At 39.6% G+C, this 22,935-nt stretch overlaps 1 protein-coding gene across 11 annotated transcripts in view; it reads right to left on the bottom strand.

The window, feature by feature from the left end:
* Positions 1–455: 455 nt before the first annotated feature.
* Positions 456–22,935, bottom strand: part of HERC6 (HECT and RLD domain containing E3 ubiquitin protein ligase family member 6) — a 71,384-nt gene continuing 48,904 nt past the window's right edge. For 4 of the 11 annotated variants that reach the window (XM_033214782.1, XM_033214787.1, XM_033214781.1 and 1 more), the window contains 10 exons: positions 20,324–20,437; positions 19,588–19,695; positions 15,568–15,738; positions 12,714–12,857; positions 8,162–8,328; positions 7,085–7,151; positions 5,945–6,015; positions 3,507–3,690; positions 3,314–3,416; positions 456–1,321 (listed from right to left, as the gene is read on the bottom strand). In XM_033214782.1, the coding sequence (XP_033070673.1) occupies positions 1,101–1,321; positions 3,314–3,416; positions 3,507–3,690; positions 5,945–6,015; positions 7,085–7,151; positions 8,162–8,328; positions 12,714–12,857; positions 15,568–15,738; positions 19,588–19,695; positions 20,324–20,437 (1,350 nt within the window). In that variant the 3' untranslated portion in view covers positions 456–1,100. The other 7 variants (XM_033214785.1, XM_033214784.1, XM_033214783.1 and 4 more) reach the window with 6 other exon arrangements.

The raw sequence follows: 22,935 nt of genomic DNA, 5'->3' as shown, positions 1-22,935 counted from the left end.
GGCAGCACTGGAGAGTGGCCTTGGCCAGTTGCCCTCAATTACCGAGGAGCTACTGGGAAATGGCTGCTGAAGGACTAAAAAGTAAAGGACTCAGGTCCCCACCTGAAGTAGGCGATGATGGTTAGGTGCTTACACACAGAAACCTTTCAGTCTCACCAGACAGTGGCCCTGGCAAGAGACCTTCAGTTGTCTCTGTGCTTAGAATGCTGTCTGCCAAGGGTCCCAAGTTGGAAAAGGGAAAGAAAGAGAAGGGGAGAGACAGAGAGAGTCCCGTATGGAGTTTAGTTCCAGCCCATGGCCACAAATGGAATCTCAATAGAATAAAATAAAATAAATCCCCAAATTTGGGCTTACCTCCTGGCTGGCTCGCCAAAATATGTTACTGGGTTAAGGGTTCTGATAATGAAGTGTACAGGTTCTTGGTGTGTTGAACAAAGAATTGAACGACATGGATGAACAGGTGGTGAAGGAATGGATTTATTGAAGCACAAGGCAGTGAAGGAGCAAAAGTGAAAGTACATTACCCAGGGTGGGAGTGGGCTCGAGCAAGTGGCTCAAGAGCCCTAGTAGCAAAATCTTCTGGGGCTTAAGTACCCTGTAGAGGTGTCTTGATGGTTACACCCTGTGTAAATGAAAGACTGGCTCACAGCCAATTAGAGGCTGAGGTGAATTGGTTCACAGCCAATCCAAGACTGGTGTGGTTTGACTCCTTATGCAAATGAATGTCCTGGAATGAACCAATCATTGGCTGGAGTGCAGATTTGGCCCGTGGCCAATCAGAGACTGAAGTGGTTTGATGCCTTATGCAAATGAAGGTCCTGGAATGGACCAATCATAGGCCAGTGTTCAGACTCTTCAGTGCCAGGGAGTATGTCCAGGTCATCCTTAGATCCCTATCTCTGGACCCTATTCTCCTGCCTCAGTCTTGTGTGAGATTTTGTGCCCTTTGACCATCATCATCATCTCCCCATTCCCCCAACCTCTCCCTCAACTACTTCTAACCACTATTCATTAACCTCTTGTATTATTTAGGTGTAAGGAAGAACAGAAGGATCCAAGCGTGAGAAAGCCCACCCTGAGTCTCTCAGAGGTGATTATGACTATGTGAGCATGGGTGAGACAAATCCTCTATTGTTGTTGATGGCTACTTGAAGTGCTTCCTCCATTCTTTCCATTGTAGAATACTTAGGGAGGTAGAGGATATAATGACACGTTATTGATGTTGGGTGATCTCTTTCACTGAAAGTTTGAGGACAGCGAAATACTATTTCCATTTTCTGTATGCCTCTTGCATGCAGCCTATCACGTCCTGTAAGAAACACTAGAAAGGAATAAAATTTGGTTAAGATATTTCATAGAAAGAATAAAACATAATGAAAAGGAAGAAATTAATCACTTCATTCAGTAAGTATTTATCGAAGGTCCTTAGGCAGAGAGAACTGTCCTCGGCCATATTGAGTGTAGAAAAATCATGACATTTGGTCTTTGTCCTCAATGAGTTCATGGTGTAGTTGGGGGAAAATTGTATGCATGAAAAGATAGTAGCAAGAAGAAAGTTTATTCAGCTCATCTAGGAAGAATGAGGTTAGGAGCTTAAAGGATTCACCACGGAGACAGACACCAGGCTGGGTGGTCAGAGGGACTTCACAGAGGTCACACCAGGCTATTTCTCAAGACAGGATTTGGGTGAGCTTTCAAGGCAGGGGACAAAACTCAGGAAAAAGCCAGAGGTGGGAAGAAGTGAACTCATGGGATGTACAGACAGCTGAACCACTGGGCTGAATCAAAAGTTTCCCATTAAGAGAGAAGATTAGAAAGGCAGCTTGGGCTTAAAGAGAAATAGGTTGGATATGTGGACAAGTTGGAATTGTCCTCCAACATCCTTAGTAGCAACAAAAATATCAAGAAGAAAGATGTGTAACTCAGGAAGAGCTGATGAATGGGATGAGATGGTGAGAGAAGTCATTAAGTCTGCCCTAGAGAAACCTTAGGGTTCCCACCAAGAGAAGTTCTTGTACCATGAGGCCACAGAGCTTAGTGCTCAAGAGCCTGGCTTTGGAGTCAGCCTGATGGATTCTATTCTGGTTCCCATACTTACCAGCTGTCTGAACATGGGCAAGCTACTAAATGCTCCAAACCTCATTTTCCTCGTGTCTGAAATGGGAAAAAAGAACAGTACCTACCTCATAGGGTTGCTATTAGGAAAAAGGTAGGTAATAAATACAAAGCCGTCAGCATAGTGCATGGCACAGAATAAGCACACAGTAAATGCTGCTGCTGCTGCTACTATTATCATCAGTTGTTGTTGCTATTATTGTTTCTAAATGATATATTACTATAAAACAGATTGTTTGCATCATTCGAACATCATAGGACTTAGATAATTAGATGAAGATAGGAACATGAGATAAAAGGCTTAGGAGCCAGCTGAAGTGAGGAAAGAGGGTGCAGAAAAAGTCAGTGTAGAAAAAATAGTAAAATAGCAAATCTCTATTAAAAAAAAAAAAGAAGAAAGAAACAGGCTTGAGTAAGAGAAAGAATGCTGGTCTAGAAGGTAGGGAGCCTGGGTTCTCATCCTTGCTCTGCCACTAACACATGTGATCCACCAGCAAGAATGGTGATACAGAGATAGAAAATTATTTTAGGCAGATAGTGAGGGCAAAAGAGTGCTCAGTAGAACTTCCCTTCTAACAAAAAGCAGTCCAAGAAATCACTTCTTTTCTAATAAAGAGCAGCCTGGAATATTGGGCTACAAACATAGATAAGAAGGCTGGAAGCTAGCACCGGGGAATGCCAACAGCTCCACCAATAGAAAGGGCAACCTGGGGCCAGGCATGTCCACCATGGGGGTTCCACCTCCCCTCTTTTTTAGCACATGCATAGTGAGAAAGAAAGAAGCACCATGGAGTAGCTACCCACCTGTATAATCAAAGATTGGGGTAGGGGCTGCTAGAGATTCGTGCCCTATGTGATGGTACACCTGGTCCTAACTCATTTTTTCATGCCCTATGTATGTCCTCCTCACTAGCTCATCTATAAAAAATCCTGCATTTTACCACAGATCAGCAACTCATTTTTCTGGGACCCCTCTCTGTAGCAGAGAGCTATTCTCTTTTTTTTGTCTCTTATTAAATTTCTGCTCTATACCTCACCCTTTGTGTGTGTCCCTGTCCTTGATCTCCATGGCTGTGAGACAAAGAACCTTGGGTGTCACCCCAGACGATAAGGCCACTTCAATGGCTGCATTCTAAACAAGATTGTACCTTTTAAAAAGATACATAATTATGTGTCCATCTATTACCACAGTACTTACAGAGGAATTTTTTCTTTTCATCCAAGGTTAGTTTGTGGAAAGCCTTCCAAAACAACCGTATAGTAGGATGTGATTTTTGGTATCCTTGCTCATACTTTGAATTCTTGAGAGAAAGAGGGAGAAAAATGATTTGAGTGGGGTGGAATATATAGAAGTTGTTTGGAAAAATTGGGGCACTTTAGGTATCACCTACCTGTTCAAATTGTTTCCAGTCATAATCAGTATTTCCAATGATTGCTGTCATTAGTTCCTCGGGGTAGAAATGTCTAAGTATCTCCTTCTCACAGACTCTATAAAATCCTCTCTGAAATTCCTCATAAACTGCTTTTACAGAGACGTTGAAAATGTAATCAATATACTTAGAAACATAGTCTTTCCTTGAGGGAAGAAAAAAAAAAGAAAGAAAAGAAAAGAAGGAAGGAAAGGAAGGAAGAGGCCAATGATTAAAAGATTCTATACTTTGTTCTTTTTACTATTTCTATTGAGAAGGAAAAGTCAATTACTTCTACGTAGCACAAGAATGTTGTGTTGTGACCAAAACCTGGTCAGCTAGAAGAAAGAAATTTAGAAAATATAATCAGAAGGTTTTTTTTTTTTTTTTTTTTTTTGAGACGGAGTCTCGCTCTGTCGCCCAGGCTGGAGTGCTGTGGCCAGATCTCAGCTCACTGCAAGCTCCGCCTCCCGGGTTTACCAGAAGGTTTAAAACTATTTGGCTCACTTTCCTCACTGCAGTTGGTAGGATTTTTTTAAAACATGAATCTGAATATGTCATTCTCTTGCTTAATAAAGTCTATCAAAGGCTTCCCATTACCCTTGGGGTAAATTCCAAACCTCCTTAGCAGGGATCAACAGGCCTTCCCAACCCTACCTCCTCCCTTAATGATCTGACCTTGCCAGTCTCAGCAAGCAGCCTCTTCCTACTTCCATTTTCTTTCTTTCTTTTTTTCTCTTTCTTTCTCCTTCCTCCCTCCCTCCCTTCCTTCCTTCCTTCTTTCTCTCGTTCTCTCTCTGTCTTTCCTTCTTTCCTTCTTTCTTTCTCTCTTTCTCTCTTCCTTTCTCTCTCTCTCTTTTTCTTTCTTAAGAGATGGGGTCTCCCTATGTTGCCCAGGCTGGACTTGGACTCCTGGCCTCAAGTGATCCTCCTGCCACAGCATCCTGAGTAGGTGAGACTACAAGTGTGCACCATGGTACCCGGCTCCCACTTCCATTTTCATCTCTGGCCATACTGACCTTTAGTTCATAGGTCTTGTTGTCTCTCTTTTGTAGTTGGGCCACAGAATGTAGCATTTCTTCTTTACCTGATAACTTCTACCATCCATTAGATTTCAATATAAGTAAGACTTTCTCAGGGTTAATCCTTCTGTTCCTCTGCTTGTCCCCTCTCACAACACATGTCACTTTGTGAAAATTATTCCTGCAAGGTCTGTCTTATACTACAGGATGTAATTTCTACTAAATGATTAATTTCCTGATGGCAGGGTTGCTACTGGGGGCATTTCCATCAGAGACATGATTGTCTCCCACACTTTGGGCAGCCTTTGTGGACTAGCCTATCTAAATCAACTCTTGTCTGCCTTCCCCTGTAACCAGTGGTGTGCTGGTAAATGTCTAACAACCAGCTCTCTGAAAAGGAGGGGGAGGGAAGGGGACACACATTTGCAGCATTGGCCAATTTCTGTGGTGTAAGTATTCCCACCACGGCTGATTTTCAGCTACTAATACTTTGATAATAAACTCTTAACATTTTTGAAAATTTAACAGTCAGCTCTCACAAGCTGGTACTAGTGAGCTCCAGCATACCACTTGGAACTCCCTAGTTTCTTAATGGGTTTTAATTTTCTTCAGAGTGCTCATCCTTATCTGACATTATATTACATAATAATTCATTTGTGGCCAGGTGCAGTGGCTCACCCTTGTAATCCCAGTACTTTGGGAGGCTGAGATGTGAGGACTGCCTGAGCTCAGGAATTTGAGACCAGCCTGGGCAGCATGACAAGACTCCATCTCTATTAAAAATAATAATAATTCATTTGTACATTGTCTTTCTGCCCCACTGGAATTGAAGCTCCAAATTCTGTCTGTCTTTTTGACTACTGTATCTCCAGCACCTAGAATAGAGTCTGGTAAAAAATAGGGGCTCAAAAATATTTCTTAAATGAATAAATAGTAAAAAGAGCTACAAAGGAAATATCGAACCCTGAATTCTTTCTCCTTTTCTTTTATCTTAAAAGATTCTTTTTTTTTCTAAAAGATTAGGAGCTAAAACAGTCATCTGAGAAGCTAAAATACTTTTTTTTTTTGAGACAGAGTCTCACTCTGTTGCCCAGTGAGCAATCCCAGCTCACTACAACCTCCATTTCCTGGGTTCAAGCAATCCTCAGCCTCCTGAGTAGCTGGGACTACAGGCATGTGCCACCACACCTGGCTAATTTTTGTAGTAGAGACGGGGTTTCACCATGTTGGCCAGGCTGGTCTTGAACTCCTGGCCTCAAGTGATCCACCCGCCTCAGCCTCCCAAATTGCTGGTATTACAGGTATGAACCATATTTAAAAATACATTTTTAAAGAATAGTGATACAACATTTTATGTACAGCATATTCAAAAGAGATATTCTGGCTGTTAAAACTTACTTGTTGGTTTGGTCCACAGGTATAGAGATCCCATTTGGAATTAAGTCAACATCATTTTGGTCCCAATGTATCTGTAACCAAAATGTATTCAGGTACCAAATATCAAAGTAAGTCTGAATAATCAACCACCCATAATATCATTATTGCCAATACATTTTCCCCTGTATAATTGAAAATAACTTGGAGCTAATGATTTTTTTTTTTTTTTTTTTTTTTTTTTTTTTTTTTTTGAGACGGAGTCTTGCTCTGCCGCCCAGGCTGGAGTGCAGTGGCCGGCTCTCAGCTCACTGCAAGCTCCGCCTCCCGGGTTCACGCCATTCTCCTGTCTCAGCCTCCCGAGTAGCTGGGACTACAGGCGCCCGCCTCGTCGCCCGGCTAGTTTTTTGTATTTTTTTTTTAGTAGAGACGGGGTTTCGCCGTATTAGCCAGGATGGTCTCGATCTCCTGACCTCGTGATCCGCCCGTCTCGGCCTCCCAAAGTGCTGGGATTACAGGCTTGAGCCACCGCGCCCGGCCTGAGCTAAATGATTTTTTATGTAGTTCAACCTTTTAAATACATGAAAAGCAAAAAAGCCTACCTAGTACATGTTATACATTGCTTTCATGCCTAAATTATCGTTTAGTTGTTACATTATTTACACTAGTTGAATAATCACCATAGCTTCACTTTATTTGAGAGTATATAGACATGAGAAGAAGATAAGGGGAAAGTCTTGCAGTACAGAAATAAAATCTCTTTTAAAAAAGGGATCCCATGGGCCAGGCACAATGGCTCATCCCTGTAATCCTAGCACTTTGGGAGGCTGAGACAGGTGGATCACTTGAGGCCAGGAGTTAGAGACCAGCCTGGCCAACATAGCAAAAACCTGTCTCTACAAAGAATGCAAAAATTAGCCAGGCATGGTGTCGCATGCCCAGAGTCCCAGCTACTCAGGAGGCTGAGGCAGGAGAATCACTTGAACCCAGGAGGCAGAGGTTGCAGTGAGCCGAGATCATGCCATTGCACTCCAGCCTGGGTGACAGAGTGAGACTCTGCCTCAATAAAGAAAAAGGAATCCCAAATTTAAGATACTATAATAAAGATTATTTTTTAGAAACAGATTAAAGCTAAACTATAATCTGACTTTCATTAGTACTCACAGAAAAGCGTATGCAGAGCGCATCTCCAATGTCATCAGCATCATCATTTAGAACTTCTTGCAAACTCCTAATGAAGATTTTGGTTTTAAAAATTGTATTTATTGATCTTATAAAGTTTCACAAGTAATTTTCAATGGAAAAAATTGTGAACAATATAGAAATGTATAAAATATAATACAAAATTCCTATCCTCCATCTTCTCACTCCCTTTCCCTAGAGTTTACCTCTATTTACAGTTTGATTTGTTGGACCATTGTTACCACATAGACACTGCTACATCTTCATGAAAATTACAAAAATGAGCTGTTTCCTCTAGACAGTGATTCTGAACCAGGGATGACTTTATACCCTAGGGATCATTCAGCAAAGTCTGGAGACATCTTTGGTTGTCACACTTGGAGGGAAGGTTGCTACTGGCATCCAGTGGGTGTGACCCCAAATGCTGCTAAACATCCCACAATGCCCAGGACAGTCTCCCACAACAAAGAATTAAACAGGCCAAAAGGTCAGTATTGCCAAGGCTGAGAAACCCTGCTCTAGCATGCATCTAGCTAATATATTCTTCCACTAACAGTACACAAGAAGAGAGAGTCCTTTCCCCCAGTTTTTTGCCAACACTGTAAGAAAAACTTTTTAACAAGTGTCAATCTGTAAGTAGAAAAATGACATCTCATTTTTATTTATTCCCTCAATTACTAGTTAGGGTGAGCATATTTTCAGTTTTTTTATTAGACTTACACACATACACACACACCCTTGTATAGTCATAAATATTTATGTGTGATGATGCATGTATATATTGTGCTCTCTGAAGCAACTGTTTCCACCTGGATAAAGTCAAGAGACCAGGCCAGAACTCTTGTTTCTTCCACTAGTTAATAATTAGAGGAACATTCAGCTTTCCTCCATTTTGAAGGTTTACTCAGTTATAAATCATGCTGAAATTCAAATTCCTCTCAAGAGCATACATTACTGAAATTGAAGACCGTATGTGTCTCTCTGTGTGTAAGATTATTTATGCCTAAACAACTGAGACTTACTAGATATAGTCCTGAAAAAAAGGTTGTATTTACTTACTTCCCCAACTGAGGACTGAGTTCTTTTAAATCTTCCAATGATGGCTTTTGGTCCAGAAGTTTTTTATACAGAGCCAGTGGGAAAGGAAGGTTAGCAACATTTAAATTGAATAAGGAGAGTCCACACAGCATTCCAAAGAGGAAATATCTTTTTTTCTCAAGTTTAGGCTAGAAAAGAAGGAAAAAAATCCCTAAGGTATTATAAATAATTAGTAATACAAAGGGATAATTAGATTAGTAAAAAAAATGTGGTTCCCTTTTCTAAAAGTCAAAAATTAAAAACAAAATGGGCTTCAGGAAAATAAAAACGTGAAGTTCTTCTACAGATTATAACACAACTTAAATTTCTTCCATAATTTTGAATACAAATTGACAGTTCAGAACATTAAACAAATGAATTCGTTGTTACTAACAGCATATCCGGAATGTGAAAAAATATGCACAGACAGCTTTATATAATAAGGTTTTCACCGTTTAATTTTATAGTCTTTCCCTTCAGACTCACGTAGAATAATGACGCTGAGAAAGGAAGGGTGCACTTTATACATTTATTGGTCACCAGGCATATTAGATGAGCCTCGCGTGAGTGGCAGCCCCTTCGGCAATGCAGCCCCACAATTTGGGTGTGCTTAGAGGGATGAGCATATGGGTCAGGGAAGGTGACTGATTCTGGGGACCAAGAAGGCAGGTGGAAGAAAGAAGGGGAAGAAGGAAAGAGGCCTGGTGAAGTTGGCATGTCTTGTCTGCACTTTGTAGTCCTGGGTGAGAGGAAACACTGGCTCCATCTATCCAGGCCATCATCGCAGCACAGTAGATCAATAGCCTGAAAATTTTAGCATTCAATTCCAATGCCAACCTTACTATTAGTGGGTGCATGACTTTGGGCCACTCGCATAATATTCTGTGGTGCAGTCTAGTTGCCATATTTATTTATTTGAGCAATTGTGAGAAAAATTCTAAAATTACATTTAAATTTTGAAAGTAAGTTCTAAGGATAAGTAATCGACAAAGGGGCCCCCCGAAACCTAATCAGTCTTCTTTCCCATACTTTGTATTATGTCCCTTGGTTATAGTTTATTTCATCTTTTCACTGAGCCATATACAAATCAGGGGTTTTTTTTTGTCTCTGTTTTTTATCCAGCAGTACAGCATAATGCTTAAGAGTAAGAGCTCTGGAGTCAGACAATCCTGAACTCATATCCTGGCTCGATCACTTACTAGTTTTCTGTCCTTGGCTGATTTATGTAATCTCTCTAAGCCTCAGTTTCTTCATCTGTACCTCATAAGGTTGGCGTAAGGTTTATTTTCCTCCTCTCTGTCTCCAACTTTTGTCTCTTTGGTTCATTTCATCCCATTCCTTCACCTTCGACCTCAGGCCTTCGCCTCTCCATTATACTTTCAAATGCAATCACTTCAGTCCCCTCTTGATTTCTTTCTCTCCTAACCAAGAACCCCTTAAGTTTGTATAGTGCCCTAAAGCTTTCATGGTACTTTCAGATACCTTATTTTGTTTTGTTTTCACAACAGCCTTGCAAAGCAGGCAGAGCAGAAATTATGATGTCCGTTTTCTAGGTGAGGAAACAGAAATCTCAGAGAGGCTAAATGACACACCACCATCACTGAAGATTAGAACTCTAGGCTTCTGATCCCACATCAGTGCTTCCTTCCGCATCCTGTCATGCTTCTCAAAAACTATTACATATTAAGTCAGCAATCTATAATTTACAGCCAATTGGTAAAGTTTCTGGTGTGTTGATCCTATTGCTAAAACTACATCTGTAGAGTTTCAGGAGGAAAGGGATTGTGTCATGTAATAATTTGAATATCCCACAATATTTAATACATTGTAGAAACCTCAAGAAACATGAAATAAATGCTTGCTGATTGACCAATAAAAAATTGTACCATTGGCACACCTCAGCCATTCCTATATTTTAGAGGGTCCATTTGTTCTCAAAAAGATACAAAATACCTTTCAGTATTTTCTCACATGTATTCATCTTTCTCCTTCTCCTGTCTGTCCTTTCTGCCATTTGGAAGAACAATTTGTAAGTTTATGGGAAAGAGGACTAATAAATATGCCTTAGTCCATTTTCTGTTGCTTATAACAGAATATCTGAAACTGGGTAATTTATAAAGAAAAGGAATGTATTTCTTAGAGTTCTGGAGGCTGAGAAGTCCAAGACTGAGTGGTTGTATCTAGTGGGGGCCTTCTTGCTGATGAGAACTCTGCAGAGTCCTGAGGCTGCACAGAGCATCACATGGGGAGGGGGCTGAGTGTGCTAGCTCAGGTCTCTCTTCCCCTTCTTACAAAGCCACCAGTTCTACTCCTCCACTCCCATGATAAGCCATTAATCCATTAACTCGTTAATCCATGAGTGGATTAATCTATTCATGAAGGCAGAACTCTCATGACCCAAGTGCCTCTAAAAGACCCCTTTCAAGACTACCACATTGGGGATTAAGTTTTAACATGAATTTCAGGGGGTGGGGGCATTCAAACCATAACACAATAGAAGCTCAACATGTGATTCTTTTTAGAATTGTAATCTGAAAATCCAAAATCTGAAATGCTCTAAAATCAGAAACTTTGAGTGCCAACATGATGCCATAAGTGGGAAATTCCACTCTTAAGTATTTAATACGAACTTTGTTTCATGCACAAAATTATTTAAAATAGTGTATGAAATTATAATTTCATACACAGATTAAATGATCTGTGTTACTAATACAGAAATGAAGACAGATTTTTTTGTTCCTTTTTTTTTTTTTTGAGATAGAGTCACTCTGTCACCCAGGCTGGAGGGCAGTGGCGCGATCTTGGCTCACTGCAACCTCCACCTCCCGGGTTCAAGCGATTCTCCTCCTCAGCCTCCCCAGTAGCTGGGACTACAGGTTCATGCCACCACACCCGGCTAATTTTTTGTATTTTTAGTAGAGATAGGGTTTCACTGTGTTATCCAGGATGGTCTCGATTTCCTGACCTGGTGATCCGCCTGCCTCAATTTTTTTGTTACTTTAAGAAAGAAATGTTTCTACTTTAAAGACCTTTACAAAATATAATAATCACAGACATGAATCATTATTTTTCTTTTTTCCTTTTTAAGCCCCTTTTATTTTGAAACAGAGTATCACTCTGTCACCCAGACTGGAGTGCTGTGGTGCAATCTCAGCTCACTGCAACCTCTGCCTCTCAGGTTCAAGCGATTCTCCTGCCTCAGCCTCCCAAGTGGCTGGGATTACAGGCGTGCACCACCACACCTGGCTAATTTTTATATTTTTAGTAGAGATAGTGTTTTGCCAGGTTGGTCAGGCTGGTCTCAAATTCCTGACCTCAAGTAATCCTCCCACCTTAGCCTCCCAAAGTGCTGGTATTACAGGCGTGAGCCACCGCACCTGGCCATGAATCACCTGTTTTTGTTTTTCTTTTCTTTTTTTTTTTTTTGAGCTGGAGTCTCAAAAAAGGGATACCGAGATTCTGCTCAGTATCCCTTATGCGAAATGCTTGGGACAAGTAGTGTTTCAGATCTCAGAGTTTTTCAGATTTGGAACATTTGCATAAACACAATGAGATATCTTGGGGATAGGACCCAAGTCTAAACACAAAATTCATTTATATTAATAGTTCATATACACCTTATACACATAGCCTGAAGTTAATTTCAAACAATATTTTAAATAATTTTGTGCATGAAACAAAGTTTGCATTAAATACTTATGAGTGGAATTTCCCACTTGTGGCATCACGTTGGCACTCAAAAAGTTTTTGATTTTAGAGCATTTCAGATTGTGGATTTTCAGATTACAGGATGCTCAGCCTGTACTACAATTTGTTTACCTGCTGTCCTACTGATGGATATGTAGGTTGTTTCCTAAATTTTGAGAAACAGTAATCTCAAATGTTTTAAATTAGAACAGAAATGACTGATAGAATCCTAGAGATAATTTTTCATTCTTAAAAGGTGATTCAGCTGGGCATGGTGGCTCACGCCTGTAATCCCAACACTTTGGGAGGCCGAGGCAGGTGGATCACTTGAGGTCAGGAGTTTGAGACCAGCCTGGCCAACATGGTGAAACCCTGTCTCTACTAAAAATACAAAAATTAGCCTGGTGTGACATACGCCTGTAGTCCCAGCTACTCAAACAATCCTTCCACCTCAGCGTCTCAAAATCCTGGAATTACAAGTGTGAACCACCAGGCTGAGCCAAGCTAGACACCTTAAATATGTGCAGTTTATTATATCTCAACTATAATTTATTAAAACCATTAAAAATGTAATGTGCATGTGAATCACCCAAGGATCTTATAAAATACATGCTCTGATTCAGTAGGTGTAGAGTAGGGCCTCAGATTCTGCTTTTCTAACAGCTTCCCAAGTGATGCCATAGCTGCTGCTCTGTGACCCATACGAGTACTATCAAAATATGAGTAGCAAAGCTCTATATGACCTAATTTTACACCACTATCTATGGTTTTAATGTTGCAGTATATGGGGTGCCTTTTCTGTTCTGGGGAAAAAAAAAAAACATAAGAAAAGAAATAAAAGACTTACCTTGGCAGGAAACCACATGCAGGAACCCATTTCAGGATACATGAACATTCCATATTCTGGCTTGGTCATCTCTTCAAACATACAGTGGAAGAACTCTGAACTAACCCCTCCAGACTCAGGACGAATTTCTTCAATAAATTCAACCTAAGGAAAGAGAACATAGTCCCAGATCCTGACTTAAAATACAGTGTTTTGAACTTTATGGAAGTTTTAAACCTCCATTCCTGCAGGCTCTAGAATTACTAGAATCACATAGCCCTTATCTCCTTGCAATCTGTCTTCCCTCAGTGTGCTGCTGAGCAGTGGAGGCCATGAATCTATTTATTCTCAGATTGTTGTATGCATCCTTTACACTGCCACATGGACCAAGTGAAGGAGGACTCTAGAGAGAGTTAGCATTGACCAGTTGCATTGACCAGTATCTCAAACCAAATTTTGATGTGCTTCAAACCCTTGGGCCCCTAAATTCCCTGATTATTCTATCTTGTTGTCCATCTCATCATTCAGACTTCACAGCCTTGGCTCCAGTCAACAGGTATTTGTTTTTTCATGTCTCTGCTCTTATTTGGGCTTCTGCAAAACAGCCCTCCCGGTATGCCTGGGCATGAGACCTTTTCAGGAACCAGCAGAGCAGATTGCCCATAGCTCTCAAATGAGAAATCAGCATTAACCAGTCCCTCTTTTTATTTATTTATTTATTTACTTATTTTTTGAGATGGAGTCTCACTCTGCTGCCCAGGCTGGAGTGCAATGGCACAATCTCAGCTCACTGCAACCTCCGCCTCCCAGGTTCAAGCCATTCTCCTGCCTCAGCCTCCCAAGTAGCTGAGATTACAGGCACCCACCACTGCACCCAGCTAGTTTTTATATTTTTAGTAGAGACGGGGTTTTGCCATGTTGGGCAGGCTGGTTTTGAACTCCTGACCTCAGGTGGTAATCCGCCCACCTCGGCCCCTCCAAAGTGCTGGGATTACAGGCATGAGCCACCACGCCTGGCCCCAGTCCCTCTTTTTAAAAGCTTTCTCGGCTGGGCGCGGTGGCTCAAGCCTGTAATCCCAGCACTTTGGGAGGCCGAGACAGGTGGATCACAAGGTCAGGAGATCGAGACCATCCTGGCTAACACGGTGAAACCCCGTCTCTACTAAAAAAGTACAAAAAACTAGCTGGGCGAGGTGGCGGGCGCCTGTAGTCCCAGCTTCTAGGGAGGCTGAGGCAGGAGAATGGGGTGAACCCGGGAGACGGAGCTTGCAGTGAGCCGAGATCGCGCCACTGCACTCCAGCCTGGGCAACAGAGCGAGACTCTGTCTTAACAAAAAAAAAAAAAAAAAAAGCTTTCTCTACCTTTGGACTTTATGGCTATGTACTATCTTGGTTTTCCCCCACGTCTCTAACTACTTTTCTACATCCTTTTTTTGGGTAATTTACTTTTATCTTTTAACGATAAGCACCACTCATTTTTGTTTCTTGGATTTTGGTTCTCTCTCTACTCTCTTTGCTTGGGAAATCTTGTCTACTGCTGCTTCAGTCAACAGACCATGATGTTTAAGGGCCTGCCCCACTTTCCCTTCTGAATATCCCAATAACAAATTAAGCCTACTTCTGATTTTCCTATTTCTGCTCATTTATACTAGCCTGTCCATGCCACAGTTAGGACTCACTCATGATGGGCCCTGACAACCTTGCCCTTGTTCAGAGTCTGTATTTTTATTTGATCTGGCTTGAAGTTTACTTTTTTTTACCCCTTGGTCATCTCCTATAAGGGGAATACTTTTCTACTGATTTCCTCACAGTTAAGATTTAAAGAAAAATAGGTGTGAAGGGAGACATATAACTAGAAAGCCTGGTTTATAAAGTAGTTTTTGTTTTCCATTGGAGTCACATGCTGGGAAAATCGCTTTTTATCTGAGTCTCACTTCCCAGGTTCCGATTTTTTCTCTAACAGCCCAACTCTTCCTCTCACGGCTGACATCAAGAAAATCCACTCTCTTCTGGACAGACTGCAGCTCTTAACCTACAGAGCTAGTCATTATTCTATAGCCTCAAGAGGGCAAATAACCTTAGGTTCCACACAATAAAAACCCTATAAGCACCCACAAAGGATAAAAGGAAGGATGGCTAGAATTGAAACTCATATAGTGGAAGGTCTTAATTGATGAAACTAGAGCCAACATGTAGGAAAAATATCCCTTCCTCTAGCAGTTTGATTGCATTAGAGCCCCAATTCTTCACCCCTCCGTGATCCATGTCTTCTGCATATGACTTTGCAGTTCCTCCCACTGAAGAGGCTGTGTGTATTTCTCTAGCCTTTGACTTAGGTTCAGCTTTATGACTGCTTTGACTAAAGCAATGTTTGGTCTTGCTATCTTGCACCTCTGGCACTATTGTGGGAAGAACATACTTGCTTGCCCCAGGAGGAGAATGAAAGACATAGGAAGCAGAGCTAAATTGCTCCAGCCAGGCCTAGGTCAGCCAATCCCTAGCCAACTCCCAGACATGTACACAATCTCAGACAAAATTTGCAAAGCCAACCAGATGAGTTCAGCCTAGCCCAGCAGGTCCTCCACTGAACTGCAGATCTATAAAATAAATTATTGTCATTTTGAGCCATTAAGTTTTGGGATGTTTCATTATGCAGCATTTTTGTAGTCATCAGTAACTAATAGTTAACTCATAGCCCAGTGTGCAATTAAGCATCCCATTGCTATTCTCTGAAGGGTAAGAGGGGAATTCTGGAAACCAAAAGATTGGTAACCATAGCTGCAAATGCAGGCTCTTTTAAGAGAGCATTTATTACATCATATGAATGCATCCCTCCCACAGAAGTAAAAATGTTCAGTGAGACTTGTTACTGTACCACTAATACTTTGCGGAAATCAGTGGCTTCAGCTTGACTTAATTGACGCAGAGCATCTTTAACCAGGCGACTTCGTCTGACTCTAAGTATAAATCTGGGTGATGGAGGAAATTCATCCTTTTTTTGCAGAATTGTTTCATGCCTAAGCATGTATGCTTTCTCTTCTGACATCTGGAAAAATAAATTTTTTAGTTGGCTTCTCCTTTTGCCTCATAGGAATCCCAGGGATTGTTTAATACTTCCAGTAAACATTTTGTGTAGTATATACTTAATCCTGCCATTGCTATAAACACTCACATTGTAATTATTTAAGAAAATGGACAACATATCTGCCTTATGGAAGACGAAGTGATTGTAGGACCAGAGAAACTATGGTCACCTAGGAATTGTGTACAGGAGATTAGTCAGCATGGATGAACACCTAAGTTATTAAAAGCTATCTCAGATTATTTATTATAGTAAACATCATCCTTAAAGGCCATACTGGTATTCAACATGCTGAGACATTCATCCACCATCAGTCTTAAGACACAGAGCATTAGCGTTGTAATCCTCAGTAATATAAAGGCAATATAAGAGCTCAGGGATAATGTGAGCTGTAGGAAAAAGACAGAAGACAGACTTCCTCAGAGAAGATCCACTCTTCTTTCCAGTAACTATGATCCATCCATGGGAACTCTCTAAGAATATACCACAGGTGGCCTCATTTTTTATCTAACATTACTCCTGGTCACCCTGAATAGTACTTGTTTTTAGCTTTTATGATCACCCTAAGTACTTCTCTTTAGCTTTTCTGAATTCTCAACATTCTCTCACTACTTTAATCTCTGATCTTGTTTCTGTTGAACTTCTCTAGATTAGAAATCTAGTGTTGGACTTGCTATCCTTGCTTTGACCTTCAACACTCCTCAGGGGCTTCAGTTACATCACAAAGACAATAAATGAGGATTTAGAACTCAAACCAATGTAGCCCTTATAGGGCCTGTCCTGAAATTGTGACAGCAAGACCAGTGGATAATAGCTATCCTATCCCAGGTTCCTAGGCTGGGTGTGTTTGCCCACATTCACTCTCTACAAGCACCTCAGAGAAGTATGCACATGGCCCTGGGGTTGGGAAATCCCTGCCCTGAATATCTGCCACCATTACATACTAAGAAATTTGTCTGTTATTACTAGATTCTTCTAGTTTTTCTTTAAGATTTTTTTTTAAGCACCAGATTTGTAGGGAAAAGGAACAAGTTCCATCTCTGTTTCTTTCTGGTTGGGTCATCACCTCCTGTGGCCCTGCAGGAGTCTGCAGGTCTGGGACATCCAGCAATACTGACTACTAAGCAACATGTTCCATGGGTCTGAGTTCCATGGGTCTGTGACCAGCAATGCCTTCCGCTGACTACAGCAGGGAGAGGTGTCTGTACCTTCTTTTATATAACCAAGAGCTGGATGGGAAACCTGCCTCTTAGCTTAATTTCCAGCTTCTCTACTCCGGTTCTCTATATATTGGTTTTACCTTTTCACATGTACACATTTGAAATGGTGATCCAGTTTGGAGCTTGCAGTTTTGACTATATCCATTATCTCTCCTTTGGAGAGCAGGGTTGTAAAGTCCGCTTTCCAGCTTCACTCATAACAACTAAAAGTAAGAGTTTTCTTGTCCTCAGACTTTCCTAGTCTTTCATAATGTGCAATCTGCCTGAGTCCATTGTCCACTCAACCCGCGACTACTCACTAGCAGAATAGACAAATGACCAAGAGAGAAACATGGCTATAGGAGAAAATATCATAAAGGGAAGGTCTTGTTTAAGGGAAACTGATGGGGAAGTTAGATTTGGAAAGGAAAGACAGTCTGTTTTCTCCCTTTACCAGGGATGTTAGGAAAATAAAAACAGACAGCTCAGAAATAAAAGAAGAGATGACCTGGTCAAATCTATTTGTAAACATGCTGGTAATAGACACTAATAATAGTAACTAGGCCGGGTGTGGTGGCTCACGCCTGTAATCCCAGCACTTTGGGAGACTGAGGTGGGCAGATCACCTGAGGTCAGGAGTTCGAGACCAGCCTGACCAACATGGTGAAACCCCATCTCTACTAAAAATACAAAAATTATCTGGGTATGGTGGCAGGTGCCTGTAATCCCAGCTACTTGGAAGACTGAGGCAGCAGAATCATTTGAACCTGGGAGGTGAAGGTTACAGTGAGCAGAGATCGTACCATTGCAATCCAGCCTGGGCAACAGAGCTAGACTCCGTCTCAAGATGATAATAATAATAAGCCGGGTGCAGTGACTCACGCCTGTAATCCCAGCACTTTGGGAGACCAAGGCAGGCAGATCACTTGAGGTTGGGAGTTCGAGACCAACCTGACCAACATGGAGAAACCCCATCTCTACTAAAAATACAAAATCAGCCAGGCATGGTGGCGCATGCCTGTAATCCCACCTACTTGGGAGGCTGAGATAGGAGAATTGCTTGAACCCAGGAGGCAGAAGTTGTGGTGAGCCAAGATTGCACCATTGTACTCCAGCCTGGGCAATAAGAGCAAAACTCTGTCTCAAAATAATAATAATAGTAATAGTAACTAGAGGGACAGCCCTTACCTGTGGAATGCTACTAGCAGGATATACCTTGTCTGTCTAGGTTGCTTATTATAAATAAACCTGAAATTTATGGATTTATGGGACATGGCACATTGGAAAATATGTAAGCCATGTAATTAGTGGGGTATAAGAAGGAACTGAATAACTGAAGTGGCTTCTCTTGTGCATGTTCTATCCCAGACTTCTTATGTTTCATCCAGATGCATCCTTTGAATTAGTAATAAAAGTCAATAATGGGTATAAGTTCTGATTCCTATGAGTCTTTAAAATATAAATATCATAGATAAATAGATATAAACTTTTCGCAAGGAAATACCTAGAAAACAAGCCTCAGCAATAAGAAAAAAGTTTGGACAATTTAGCATAATAAGGGGATGATATTATATATATTTAACTGAGAACTAAGGCTGATAGTGATAAAAGAAACCACATAATATGTAAATCTTATGTGGAACTAACACAACTACCTGAAAAGAAGCAGAAGGGTGAAAGTAAGTAGAAAACAAAATAAACTTATTGATTGACTCATAGACATTATTTAAGAATAAAAGAATATCAGTTGGAGCTTATAAATCAAGCTCCAAGAAGCTTAAGGAGATATTTTTAATCCAAAGATTAGCACTTAAGAACACAGTATTAAAATTGGATAGAGGAGGAGGAAAGAGAGAAGAAAAGAACAGTTTACTGGATAGTGTCAGTGTTGTTCACGGCAGGAAAACAATAGATGTTATATAAAGAAAGTGAGGACTAGAACATTAAATAACAATGAGAAATATAAATTAAAATCAAACTGAAATATCATGATTAACTCATCAAAATGAAAAAGATCACAAAGCTTGATAATACTCTGCATTGCTGAGAACAGCATGTGGAAGAGGCGTTTGCAATCTCTATAGAGGGTAATTTGGTAACATTTGATAATAAAGGGATAGGAATTAATTATTCTGCCTTCCTATATGAATGGTCTTTAACCATTTTGGAGTAACCAAGTGCCCTGACTGATAAGGAAAAGCTCTTTTTTACCTAATTCCAGGAAATGACTTTGGAACGAATAAGATTAGAAGTATTGCCATACCACAAACCTTAATGAAAATAATGGATGAAATTATTAAATAAAAGGTTAATGGGAAACAATGAAAGGATCAAGTGGTTGCCACTTGAACCACTCATGAATCTCACAGTGAACCCGAGTAAGACAACCAGAAATAATGCATTGAATTATGGACAGCTGAAAAGACATTGGAACTGAAATTTGCTGTAAAATACTTCAGCAAAAACAGTAACAACAACAACAAAAAAAAGTGATAGATAAAAGTGTGGCAAAATGTTGACAATTGCTGAATCTTGGTGATGGGATTCATTATACCACTATCTCTTTTTTATATATGTTTGAAATTTTTCACACTAAAAAAGAGGACATACATACCCACATCTTTATACATGAATCAGCTTGCAATAATTTTATTTTGGATAGCGAATTAAAGATAAATGGGAAATCACTGAAAATAACAGGACTGGGGGTTTCTGCAGGTATCTAAAAAATAAAGAGAGATAATAGTTTTGATCATTAAAAACAATTTTAAAAAACTTACTTCCTTTACCTTATCGCCTTTTTTTTTTGGAATCTAGTTTTTGTTGTTCTTTGTTTTTTTGAGACAGAGTCTTGCTCTGTCACCCAGGCTGGACTGCAGGGGCATAAATTTGGCTCACTAAAACCTCCTTCTCTGGGCTCAAGTGATCCTCCCACCTCAGCCTCTTGAGTAGCTGGGAGTACAGATACATGCTACCACATATTTGTATTTTTTTGATAGAGACAGTGTTTCACCATGTTGCCCACGCTGGTCTCAAACTCCTGGGCTCAAGCAATCTGCTCACCTTGGCCTCCCAAAGTGCTGGGATTACAGGTGTGAGCCACTGCACCTGGCCTCAGAAATCTGTTTGTAAGAATCCAAATTACTTAGAAACAAAATTTCAAAAAGTGCATTTGTTTTATGATTAAAATATATTTAAGTTTTCAATGATCGTCAAATTTAGCAAATTTATCATTGTAATTTTAAAAATTTCAAATCTTGATTTATCAAAGGAGTACCTTAACAGATACTACAGTAATGTGTCCTCCTTTAAAATATGAACATTTTCAGAAGTAAAAATGTTATTCTTACCATGTGGTTATCCCGAAAGAGCTGTCTTCCTCTATCTGTATAAAAGTTTAATAAGTCGGAGAGTTCATTTATGTTGAAAGTATTTTCTGGTAGTCGACAGTTAGCTTTGTTTACCTTAAAGAGAATATGACCTGTGAATTTCATTTTCTATCAATAAGTGATTTAATCTATGATATATAGATATATATGTATGGCTGTCATACAGATAAGAAGAGAGCTCTCTAAACTGAAAACATTTGTCAGTAATGAAGTAGAGTTCTATAAAGTTTCCATTTTCTGAGCTATAACTTCCTTAATTTTCATGAAGAAATGTCAAAGGTAAGACGCTGACAGTGTGGATTAGTAAACTAATTTTTAGGGCATAGATTTACTGGAAACAGTTTCTAGATTTTGAGAATAAAAGCACCATAAAAATCCAAGGTACTTTTAACAAATTCAGCACTTCGTTCATTAATTAATAAATACTAACTTGGCACACATTATTTTGTCAAGCATGGGACGAATCTTTAAATTAAAATGTCCTGTCTTCAATGAATATGGATCTATTCCCATAAAACTATATTTGCAAAAACAGGAGACTGCCCTTCGGTGTAGATTGACAACCTGTGGTCTAGTAGGTAAAAACAACAAGTTACCAGGCATTTAGGATACAGTATCTGATTGGGGAAAGACTTAAGAGGTTCAAGAAGGCTTCCTAGAGGAAGCATCAGTGATCTAAATATGCCTCCATCACACAAAATTAATACAAATGATAGAAAGTGGGAAATAAGAAATTTAAGAACATAAATTAAGGAAATAAAAAACAAATATACAGGAGCAAGATCAACAAATGAAAAGACTGCGTCTTTAAAAAAGAAGAAACAATTTCCCAGTAAGACTTTTCAAAAAACAAACAAACAAACAAACAAAAACACCAGTATCAAGAATGAAAAATGGGGCGAAACTACAGATTGTGATGAGATTAAAAAAATAAAAATAGGACATTTGAAAACTTAGATAAAGAGACAAATCCTGGGAAATACCCAGCAATGCAAGAAAAAAATAGAAAATCTCAATAATCCTGTGGCTGTTAAATAAATTAAACCCATAATTTAAAAAACTTTCGACAAAGAAATTTCCAGACCCAAAAAGGTTTATAGATTAGTTCTACTTATCATTTAAGGAAAATGCTAGGATTACAGAATCTTTTACATAAAATAGAAAAAGAATATTCCCCAAATAATTTCATGAGATTAGCATTACCTGGTCCAGAAACTTCACAGGGGCATTATGAGAAAGTAAAATAACAAACCAGTCTCACTCATAAATATAGATGCAAATATGATAAGCAAAATATCAGCAAATGGAATCTTTGAAATCTATAACACATTATGAGCAAGCTGTGTTACTTCAAGCAAATAAGGTTAAAACAATTGAAAACCCATCTGTGTATTTTGCCATCATATGCAGAAAAAACATTTAATAAAATTCAGTATCCATCCATGATCTAAAAACAAAGCCCTCAGCAAACTAGAAATAGAATGAAGCTTCCTTAACCTTTTAAAAATGTATCTACAAAAATCCCGCAGCAAAACATAAAACTGAATGTTAAGGTTTTCCCTTTGAGATCAGAATAAGATTATAAAACATTATACTGGATGTCCTAGTCAATGAAATAAGTAAAGAGAAATAAATAGGAACAAAACTGTTATTATTTCAAGTTACATGATTCTATACAGAGAAAATCCAAAGGAATCAAGAGATTAGTTTTAATAGGTAAATTTAACAAGATTGTTAAAAACAAGCTTAATGTATAACAATTACTGCGTTTCTATACATCAATGACAAAGTTAAAAATTTAACTTTTAAGAGGAAAAAGTAAATGAATTTATCATCAAAATAAAAAACATTTGTGCATAAAGACACCATGGTGAAAGTGAAAAAACAACACATGGGAAAATATTAACAAATTGTATATCTGATAAGGGACTTACAACTATATGTAAAGAACTCTTATGACTCAATAATAAAAAGACTAATAAACTAATTTAAAAATGGACAAAAGACCTCAATAAACATTTCTCAAAATAAGATACAGAAATGGGCAATAAGCATATGAAAAGCTCAACATCATTAGCCATCAAGGAGATACAAGTAAAAATCACAAGGAGATACCATTTCCCACTCACTAGGATGACTATAATCCAAATGACAGATAATAACAAGTGTTGGCAAGAATGTGGAAAAGTGGTTGGGTGCGGTGGCTTATGCCTGTAATCCTAGCACTTTGAAAGACTGAGGTGGGTGGATTACTTGAGGTCGGGAGTTCGGGACCAGTCTGGCCAACATGGTAAAACCCTGTCTCTACAAAAATACAAAAATTAGCGGGGCATGGGGTGTACATGGACACCTGTAATGCCAGCTACATGGGAGGCTAAGAAAGGAGAATGGCTTGAACCTGGGAGGTGGAGGTGGCAGTGAGCCAAGATCGTGCCACTGCATTCCAGCCTGGGCAACAGAGCAAGAATCTGTCTCAAAAAAAAAAAAAAAAAAAAAAAAAAGAATGTGGAGAAACTAGAACTGTCATACATTGCTGGTGGTAATACAAAATGGTGCAGCTGCTTTGGAAAACA

Source organism: Trachypithecus francoisi, unplaced genomic scaffold (assembly GCF_009764315.1).
Source record: "Trachypithecus francoisi isolate TF-2019V2 unplaced genomic scaffold, Tfra_2.0 Lachesis_group1, whole genome shotgun sequence".
Taxonomy (NCBI): domain Eukaryota; kingdom Metazoa; phylum Chordata; class Mammalia; order Primates; family Cercopithecidae; genus Trachypithecus; species Trachypithecus francoisi.
This window is presented reverse-complemented; position numbering and strand designations above follow the sequence as displayed.